Source organism: Trachinotus anak, unplaced genomic scaffold, assembly GCF_046630095.1.
Source record: "Trachinotus anak isolate AG129_WGS33_773 ecotype Australia unplaced genomic scaffold, CSIRO_AGI_Tana_v1 ptg000031l, whole genome shotgun sequence".
NCBI classification, from domain to species: Eukaryota; Metazoa; Chordata; class Actinopteri; order Carangiformes; family Carangidae; genus Trachinotus; species Trachinotus anak.
In genome coordinates this window covers 4,556,900-4,567,876 of record NW_027273882.1, presented here as the reverse complement: position 1 = coordinate 4,567,876, position 10,977 = coordinate 4,556,900, and the positions used below count along the sequence as shown (strand labels likewise).

Genomic DNA, 10,977 nt, shown 5'->3' with positions numbered 1-10,977 from the left:
GGAGCTGCTACATCAAAGCCATCACATCCTGCTGCAGAAATGATCAATTAAAGAGAGCAGAGCTGCACCGGCACCGTGGCAGCGACTCAAGGCCAAAATGCAGATTGGTGCATTTAAATGCAGGTCAGAGTGAGATGCATTCAGGGAGAGAGAAAGAAGTAGGGCAGCAGAGAAAGGGAGAGGAAGAAGGCTGCAGTTAAGAGCTGTTAACGGGGCTGGTTGAGATCTTGAGGATGAAGATGATTGCTGTTTTTGTTTTTAGACTGAAAAATCTCAACAACATATTGATGGATTTCCATGAGATTTAATACAGATATTTACATCCCCGGAGGCTGAATCCTACTGACTCCGGTGATCTGACCTTTCCTTGTGTTTCCAGGATGTTGATATGTAGGTTTGAATGAAATGTCTCTGCAACTATTGGATGGATTGCCCCACTAAGATGAATTACAATATATACAGTATATTATATATAATTTAATGATCCGCTCACTTTTCATTTTGTGTCATCATCAGGTCAAATTTAAAACGTGTCCAATACTTTTACTTCAAAACTCTCATAAGAAACCCAACATGTATGCATTTCTTTTAATATGAGGTTCCTGGTGTTTAAGTTAACAGCTGTTCAATGGCAGGAAAATGTGCAAAGAAGACAGTCTTCCTACAGTCTATAGAGAGTTCCTCTTGTCAAGGTCAGACTCTGAGCTGATTTATGTTCCAATTTCATCCCAAAGCATGGATCTATCTTATTTCTATAAAGACTTATACTTGTTTAGTGTCTATTCTGCAAATAGTGTTTATTGTAGAAGAATTGAAAACGCAAACTCCGAACCTGAAAAGTATGGGATCACTTTATTAAATTAATATCAGTATAATAACTATGAGAGGAAAGCACTGAGTAAGAAACAGTAGTATGGTCATTCATGGATTAAAGAACAGGAGTAATGATGGATGGTAACAACACAGCCTCCACACATGAAATACTGTCTATGCAACACAAAATACACCAAAACCTTTTTTCACTATAGTGATTTAATGAATGATTATGATATAGAGTCTAAATATCAAGTCAGACATTTATTGTTTCTGGTCTCTCAAGTTAACTATTTAACAGCTACAGCCAGTACATAGAAAAAATGGATTATAATCTTCTTATTCAGTATGTCAGCGCTAATAACTGGCTGCAAAAATGATCTGTTCAGCTCTCGTGTGTTTTTATTTGCTGATTTATGAGCTGAAATTAAACTGATGTCTCAACACATGTCCTTTCAGTCAGCTGTGGAAGAAGCTTGTGTTTCAATGGAGTTTTTTTTTTTTAATGTTTTCATACTTTTGAGGCTTTTTCGGGGAGAAAAGTTTAAGGTGGCTGAAACATGGCCCCTCAGAGTAAAGATCAACATGTTATAGGAATAAATCAACCCTCTGACACCCATTCATTAAATATCATCTTTCATGAAGTTATTTCATGTTCAAGTGTCTCAATTTGCTATTTTTGGTGGTTGCAGTGCATTCTGGTCTATTTAGGCCACTTTAAGTAGAATAAAAATTCTCCATGTGATTGTTCAAATTTGGTGCAAAATGGCATCTGTAGAAAGAAGCCCTCACTTTGACTCACACCAAAAACTGCCATTTACAGTTTCATAGAAATGAATCCATTGTAGTTGCTGTTACTTTGTGCGAATTTGGCCGTTTACTCATGTAAATGCACAAAAACACAACCATATAACAAAGTGTCACATAACAATTGTGTTGAAATGTTTCAAGATTTTTTTTTGTCCCTTGACGATGACGACATGTTGATCATTTCTTGTGAGGAGCCATCGACACAAACAACATTTTGCCACAAGTTTACCCTGAGAAGGCATCACCACATTACACATCCAATAATCTCATTAAAAAGGGGGGGGGGGGGGGGGGGGGGGGGGGGGTGTAAAAGTAGAAAACACACACTATCCACTTGCTAATGGTACGATATCAGGTACAATTTGCTGGTGTTTAAAGCTCATTTCAAACTCGTTTGTGCTGGATTTAGTTGCAGAAGTGTTCCTGTACACGGAGCAGCGTGTGCCTGTGTGTAAAGACTGACTCAAAGAGGATCAGGTAGTCATAGTTTTGGGGGGGACTGAACACAGAACAGCCACAAACAAGTGCAAAACCATAGCTGAACACTTAAAATGTTTGAACGAGTGAAGAGTGCACCACGTGGCTTCATTTGCAAATGACATGACCGATTTTAAGGCTGTTACAAGCTGTGGAGGTTAAAACTGCAGCATGTAGAAGATTAACATTGATTTTGACTGAATGAATGTTGCCAACTGAGATTTCAGAGGGAAGAAGCATCACAAATACACCATTCCCAACAGCTGCATCCTCATCAATAAAACGAAAAAGGAAACAGAAAATCAAAAAACAGCAGAGTCTGAAGCTCAGTCTTTTCACTGAGCAAACACATTTATCCAAGTCTCTGAGCACACCTTGGAATCAGCTCTTTATGGGATTTTCTGGATTTGGTAGTTGGAGCATAATACATAGATTGGTAACATTTGGTTACCCAAACATTGAGTCACCTCTGAGACAGTGACGTAAAACACCACCACTGAGGATTCAGGGGGCTGCTTAAGTCATCAAATCTGAAATACTACACGTAGCAGCTTTAGAACCCAAGTGCATGTCGAGCAAGTCAAAGAACAAACAGTTTTAAAGGCACTAATTGTGTCGACATCCAATAAATGGCCTGGGCCAAGATTTTTTATGAAGTGTTTTAGATGGCATCAGTTAGATTGTTTGATCAAATGTGCTTTGATTAGAAACAGATTGCAGTGATTAATCAGGTGTTTTTAACTGACCCTGATTGGGTAATTTGACTGGAGATATTAGTTGCATTCAGATGCAGGTTTACGTTACAGACAAAATGTTCAGTTTCAGAAAACTGCGGCCCTGTGGTCTAGAAAGAGACAATACCAAATAACCCAGAGGGCAGACATTCAATTCAACTTATTACTCATTAGATAATAAACCATTGTATTCTGTGGAGGCCTCTTATCAGTTTTGTGTTTGCATTTCAAAAGCTTGCAGATGCATTATGGATACGAACAGGGAAACTTCAGATTTATAAGTGAGCAGGTAACTTCCTCATGGAGTTAACCTGAAATCAGATCACAGGAAAAGGACAAACACCCTGGAGAACTGTGACAGTGAACTAATCATTTAGACTTTCACACATCAGTCAGTGACATCAATTTCACAATAAGCGTATAATAAGAAATCAAGCATTTTGTGTTATGTAACTGAAAAGATTTTTTTTTTCCAGTGAGTGGGTTCAAGGCAGAGTTACGTGTCCTTCTCATTTCATCAGCTGCTAAACGACTTCTAAAGACATTCTTCAGGACATCAGATATCATTACGTTCTGTACCTTTTTTAAGAAGAATTTAACCATTCATGAGAATCAAGTTGTCTTCTTCAGCACCTTGAATCAAATACATTTCATTTTGAGTGCTGCTACTTTCTTTGGTTTGTGTTCCACAAGCACACAGATCGCGGACCAGTCTACAAAGGTATGACGTCATATGATCTATACAGACACAATATCAACACATTACTGAGAATATCAACTTTCTACACCCTCTCAGAGCGAGGGTGGCTACCGACAGTACTGTAGTTTGAGCGGCAGATCGGCTGCTGTGTACTGAGTTGCCGTGTTACGTGCTACAGGTTGAGCTGAGACCTTTTGCTGTGGAGTTTAAATGTTAAGGAATACCGCACCGACCATTCATATGAGTATTAGAAGTAAGAATATTCACACATCCAGACGTCTTTGCCTGTCGTAGGACACGTGGCGCAGGACGACAGCAAGAAAAGATACCTCGAGTTTGAAGTAAGGCTGTGTTTGTGGAGTATTTTTGCTAAAAATGTCAGTCAAAACACTCTTCAGACTGCAGAGCGTTATTTCAGTGTGCTGGAAGGTTTTTGTCTACTTTGTTCACATGCACACATTGAGCATAATAGACAAAAAAAACACTCTTATTAGTGACCAGTATTGAGTAGTAATGGAAAGTCCCCACTACTACAGTTTCAGGATGAGGCTCAGATAGTTAAACAGAAGCTTGTTGCTTTGCAGATGTAATGAAACACTGATATAATATCAATTACATCCCTCTGTCATGTCTTTAATAGTGTTCAGCCTGCACAGAGTAACTGCAGGCATCTGCTGGATGCAGCAGAGTATGTGCTGTTAGGATCTTTATGAAGGATACAAAGTATTATAAAGTACCCTGTATTCAACTGATATTCGCTACCAGGTTTAGAGCTACAGCTTTGTGTTTGCACTGAGAGCAGTATTTGAAGGCCACAGTGGCCAAAGAACAACTCCCCTACACTTCGACCAACACAGACCATTTCAAACTCGCTGCCCACCAAGGGCCGATCAGAGTTATGCACCTACTCACTGCTAGCAACTAGCAACTGCAAATTATGTGAGAAGCTGATCATTACCAATCAGTTTCTTAGCTCTGGTTGATATTTATTTCGTACAATATATTAAGAATAAATGTCCCATTATGTAATTTTATCCTGCTTTTTTTCCTAGATTATTTTCAATTACTGCTAACTAGTTAGCACTTGCTAGTTGGCTATGTAGATGGATAATTATCATTAATTACAACATGGGTTTATTTTCATAGTTTTGGCTCTTATTTCTATGATGACACATTCCCAGAGCTCAGCAATTAACATGCCAGTGCAATGTTATCACTGATTGGAATGATTGCCGTAACTATGAAAAAAAACCAAAGCCGTAATGATAGAGAGTTAGAATTTGAAAGATCCTAGCCTTATTGTTTCATACTATTACATGGATGCAATCTGGGCCTCCACATCACAGTTGCCCACAATGTGTAACTTTAAAGCAGTGACAGCTCTAGAGTTCGGGGAAGCACGCTGCTGTATCTGCAGCCTAGTTCACTGGGCTTCCAGGTTTTTCACCTACGCAAACTGTTTAACTCCGTTTCCAGCATTTTGAGCATTTCACATTTTCAGAGCAAATATTTGCTCTGTTTGAGAGGCAAAAAGAAAAAGCATCGACCTCACACCTGTACATAAACATCACTCTGAACAGGTATGAGGCCTCCACCTCTGTATCCATTCTTCAAGGTCTGACAACGTCTGTCCAGACCTTCTGGATTTACGATGAATGATTTCACCACGTAAAAGTAACACACACACACACACACACCGTCTCTGTCATCACAAAGTCCATGGAGTTGATCATCTCTTTGCACCAACATCAACCGCAGAGTTCAGAAATCCCACCCTCTGTGTTTACTTTTGAAGTCCCAGTTTCTGGGATTTCCAGCCTGTAAATGCTGTACCCTTGTGCCTGGGTAGAGCTGCAGCACAAAACGTCCGTTGAGAGTAATAGGAAAGCAATTATCTTGTTATTTATATTATATAATAAATAATAATAAAACTTTGTTCATATATTTTGAATATGTAAAAAAACGTTCTGCCAAAAAAGGGTGACTTGTTAGCAAAACCACTTGATACAGAAGCAGCAGCAGAGCTGATTATAAAAAGAAAGACATTGTATATATTGCCTAATTTTGAGTATATGGAGTCTTTGAATACAATCCATCTCAACTCCTGAGTGTTTCAGAGGGTGTTAGCAAGCCACTTGTGAGGACACCTGGCTGCTCAGCTCCGCAGTCTGATGAAGCTCCTGGTCACGCTGCAAAAAAACATTCTGCAGCACAAGCAGGTACACGTTTCACCCGAGGAGGAGCACGAGTTAAGCTTTAGCTGGTGCTTTACATTTAGAGTCTAAGATAGTAAAGAGACACCAGGAGCTGCTATCTCTAACCAACCACTCCCTTCTCCAAGGCCAAAAGGTTCCAAGAGCCACTCAACTTTTCCTCCAGCTTCATTCCGTCCGTTACTCTCAAAATGTCTTTCCATCTGCAGAGAACTGCTGAGAATGAGGCTTCAGATGGTAACGTGGAAGGAGTCCCAGCTGTCGTCTTTGCCACTGCTGCTCCCATTCTTGGCTGCTGCCATTGTTGCTGTCCCGTCCCCAACCTCCCCGTCCGGCTGCTCCCCGGTGGGAGTGGCGCCAGGCTCCGGGTAATACTCGTCATCCTCGTCGAAGTAGCCGTTCTCCATCATGCTGAGGCTGGATGCGGCGCTCAGGTCCTGGCAGCTGCCCTTGTACTCCTGGATCGACTCGTGGAGCGACCACAGCTGGCACAGCAGGGACATGTCCTGCTGACGCAAACCCACCTGCAGGGGGCAGACGCACGATCCTGATTAATACATGATACATTTCTGATGGAGTCGTTCAGCTCTTTAAAGCTGTTTAATTGTTGTTGTTGTTTGCTGCTACTTTTAGGTCCCCAAGGAAAAACTTGTCCATCAACTCATGGATTGTTTGGGCTATAAATTGCCAGAAAAGTAAAAAATGTCCATCATAATTATCCAAAATGATGTCTTCTCATTGTGTCTTTTGTCCATCCAACAGTTTATAAGCCAAAAACATTTTGTTCAGTTATCACATAAGAGCTCAAAGACTTTTCTGCCAATGAAAAACTGAATTATCAAATAAGCCAAAACAATGGCATTATGGTTTCAGCTCCTCAAATGTGGGCTTGATGGGCATTTTCCAACACTTTTCTGATATTTTATATGTTTAACAATTGTTCAATTTTATTAAAAATAATAAAATAATTTAAAGTTGTAGCCCTTCCTAATTATATTACAAACTCAAGGCTGAAACGTGACTGTCGGCAGGGTTGAAAAGGGCATGTCTACTGCATACCACTCAGCTGACAATGCAGTATGAACTGAGGGGTCACTGCACTGTCTTCCAAACAAACCACAGCGGGCAGATAAGTCTGAGTCAGTTCAAACAGCTGAGACAGAGCACTGTGCTGTGTAGACCGGGGAGAAGCTTATAGTTTCTAAAATATAGGGCACGAACTACATATTGAACAATGTGAACTACAAACTGTTAGTAATACATTAACAGCAACAAAGCAATAAGCCTGGAGTTGGAGACCTGCTGCAGGGAGAGTGAAGCACGTGAAGCAGAAACAGGATTTAGCAAAGCCTGTCACAGATAAAAAAAATAATAATAATCAAATGGGAACAGGGTTGAGTTTCAGCAAAATATTTAATCCAAATTACTGACTATGGGGAAACAAGCTATTGTTATATTTTGGCTAAGAGTCACCATGATAATGAAGCCTGGTCTGGTTCTCTTATGAAAATCCCTGCTGCTGGCTAGGGTGTGTACAAGAGTGTGTACTAAGAGTTTTACTCTGGTTGAACCTCATGTAATATCATGTATTAGTTCACCACAGGATTTTATACTGGCTCATGTGTCATGGAAAAAAAACTAAGCTAAAAGGTATTAAATTGAGCTTAGAGTAAAAATCAGCACAAGCCTAATGACTTAATTTGCCTCATCCAATGCAAAGCTGCCCCTGATCCTGCTTTCTCTTGCAAAGGGTGTTCTTCAAGCCAGACTCCATTTTTAAAAATCACGTTTTATCCTCCCATGCTTACAAACTACAGTGTCTACTGGCCAGCTTATAAAAGTAATACCGTCTGACAAGGGTCTTAACTTTGACAAGAACTGAAAATGCGAAAAAATGTTTCTAAATTTTTGGCTTCTTCGATTGTAATAACCTCCTCCGTTAAAAACTCTCGGCTTTTGCAAAACAGAGATCCATATATGAAAGTTGATATTTTATTTATATAATGTGGTGCAAGCTAAATGGTTTGTTTGCCGAATTCACCAGTGGGGTCTAACAATTTGCAAAAAGCCTTAAGTTGTGCGGTAAGAGGCGGCTGGGTTTGCCCAAAAGCCAGGCAAGTTCAAAGTACCGGGATTTCTTAAGGGAATCTGGCTGCACTCGAATATTAAACGTTACCATCTCTTTCCGCAGCAGAGCCAGGGCAGCGTCCAGGTTGGCCGGCTTGTTGGCCAGCAGGTTGTCGGCGTTGTTCCTGCCTCGGCTCAGGTCGTCCTGGATCATGGTTTTCTTCACATACATCCTCTCCATTTCCCTCCAGGAGCCGCCGCTCGAGTTCAGCAAGCCGCTCAGGCTCTTCGGCAGCGGGGGCAGACCCTCGATACAGGCCATTCCTCCCGCCGTGCCGTTCGTCGACTTACCATTCATCGTCTTGTGTGTCGGTGAACGAAGAGAGGGTCGTTTTTACTCTGAATTTAACTGGTTAGTCTGCGGATACCACAAACGCTGGAGACCTCCAACCGCCTCCCGCACCGAACATCCAGCCGAGGTTTTCTCTGCGCAGGGCGGCCAGCGACGCCACGTCAAGCTGGGCGTAATGATGTCATTACGTTTCCGGTACGATAGCAAAATAAAAGCACACGGAATTCATGAGGAGATGAGTGTAGAACATGCTGTCTGTGTAGGCTGTGCTGGGATGCTTCTTATGTAAATAACTTGGAAAATTCAAATAAAGATAAAAGTATGCAATTAATACACACCTTTCATCATAAAATAGCCTATATTCCAAACTATTTAAACACACTTTATGGAATAGGATAATTGGGGCTGCAGCTGATAATTACTTTCCTTATCAATTCATATCCTTTCTCAAATAATCAATTATTTATGTAGTCTATGAAAGAAGTCAATCAATATCAATAAGTAGGCCTAGTAGAAAGCTTCTCACCGCCCAAAATTGAGATCTTAAAAATGCTTGATTTGCCAGTCCAAACAAATCAAGCAGTTCACATTTACTGATGTTTTAAAACAAGATAACATAAACAGTATGATAAAAGCTCAAAATCTTACATTTGAGAAGCTAAAACCAGAAAATAAATGACATTTTTGCTTCAAAAGAGGCTGAAATTCTGTTATCAAAACTGTGTAGCCTTTCAAGATCAATACAGATCCAGTGTAAGTTATCTGGAACTACACTGGATACGGCCTCCAGTACCCAGAGAAGGTTTTTACTGAGCCTTTATTTTGAAGCTCCACCCCTGCTCTTGTGAAACACTTGACTCCTCAGGATTGTGGCTGAGCAGTGAAATCCTCTTCCTGTCCTTTTAACTCAGTGGCTGCTGGGCGTCTCCCAACCAGCACTTAGTGGCAGGAAAACTGTCTCTTTTTTTCTTGTTTTTTTGTTTCAACATCCATGTTTACCGATGTGTCGTTTCGTTTTTTTCCATTATACAAAGCAGTTTGAACCTCATAACTGTATAAAAAAAACAATTTCAAACACTGGACCTGATATTTGATGATTGGTACTTACTAATTAACAATTAAAGAATTTGACACATTTATGTCCAAATAAAAATGATTCAACCCTAAATGAAAGACTAGGGTGTACATAAAGACATAGTGTAAATATTGGGACCATGCATGAGTAAACTAATGTCTAAACTAACTGTCTGCCAATTGGTTTAATATAAGGTTGTGTTCATTTGATATATCCCAATAAATACTGTATATACTGTAAAACGGATCGATAGATTTCCCCCACATGACGCCAGAGTGTAGACAGAGGGTTTGAGGTCATGACAGGAGAGTATGTGCGGGACAATAGTTTGAGTATAAAGGACAGATGGTGGGCTTCACTTCCCGCGCACCCAGCCTGCAGCCCCGACACAACAATAACACAACAATAACCTTGAAAGCAACACACAAAAGCATCACACACGCTCTTTAGAAAAAGAGGAGCATGTGCTATACCACACACACACACACACACACACACACACACACAGTCAGGCAGATGGATGAAGCCTGAAGCCTGATATTTCTCATCACTCTGCTTAAATGAATAAAAGATGTCTAATTTCACTCAGTGTTAAGACATAAACATTAATTATTTTTTTAAACATTAATTACTCTTGGCATTAGATTCTTATTATCGCCATTAAAAGTAGTCAAGAAGTCTCAAACACGAAAAAAAAAAAAGAAAAAACAGAAACGTTCAACTTAAAGGTTAGCTAGCTAATTTTGAGTTTGTTTGAGTTTATCAGAAAACAGTCTTTTGTTAGTTAGCTAGTTTTTGCCCTTGGAAAACATCAAATCCCCTCTTTGCAGCCTATTCCATGCTTTTCAAACAACTAGCCATCAGCTGACAGTCCACATCTGCACAGTTTAGAGACTGATCAAGGGCAATCTGTTTTGTCCGGGGATTTTAAGAGCAGGAGGACCCCTCTATAAGCTTTCATCACCACCACCACCATCATTATCTTCCTCTTCACTGCCGCCTGCGATCAAAGGATTAGGCGTATGATGGCACTCCCCGGGGATACATGTAACCATAGCAGGGTGGTGTTAATCTGCATTGCTAAAAAGCACAATGAGTTTGCATCATTTTGCGTAGGCTGGCTAATAATGGTCCAAAGATATCCGCTTAGGTCCCTGCTGGAAATGAAATATCTTGCCTAAAGGCCAAAGAATTACATGAAATAGGTTGCTTCTTCCATTGCTTGTCTTTTATTTTGTCTGTTTTCATTTTATTTTATTTATTTATTTATTTTCAATTCTTCTTCTTATTGTATTTCTATGGCTGTTTTATGTCTTATTTTAAGCACTTAAAAATTCCACTGTGTTTGAAAGAAGTTACAAAAAATTAGTTGATCAACAGAAAACAACAGACAACAGTTTTGATAATAACAATAATCAGTATCTTTCAGACTGTTGTTTGGATAAAACGAACAAAATGTGAAGACCTTACTCTTGGCTGTGGGAAATTGTGATGGCATGTCTACTTTCTGACATTTTATAGAAATGATTAATCGATTAACTGAAAATCACAACAATAGTATCAATAATAAGAGATTTACAGATTGTCAATACATGATATTTTCACTGACACCTGAAATAATAACCCCAAAGTGTGCTCCAGTCCCGTCTCACTGCTGCGACAAACGGTGGAATGTCACTACATTGAACTTGGAGCTTGTTTGGGATGTATCACTGTCAAAGACAGACAATAGGCCT

General features: G+C 39.9%; 1 protein-coding gene across 1 annotated transcript; it reads right to left on the bottom strand.

Moving 5' to 3' along the window:
• Positions 1–833: 833 nt before the first annotated feature.
• Positions 834–8,325, bottom strand: fam89a (family with sequence similarity 89 member A). The gene is made up of 2 exons (XM_071467766.1): positions 7,924–8,325; positions 834–6,271 (listed from the first exon to the last, which is right to left on the bottom strand). The coding sequence occupies exons 1-2, from the start codon at positions 8,170–8,172 to the stop codon at positions 5,978–5,980; spliced, it is 543 nt and encodes a 180-aa protein (XP_071323867.1). The 5' UTR covers positions 8,173–8,325; the 3' UTR covers positions 834–5,977.
• Between the last annotated feature and the right edge of the window lie 2,652 nt (positions 8,326–10,977).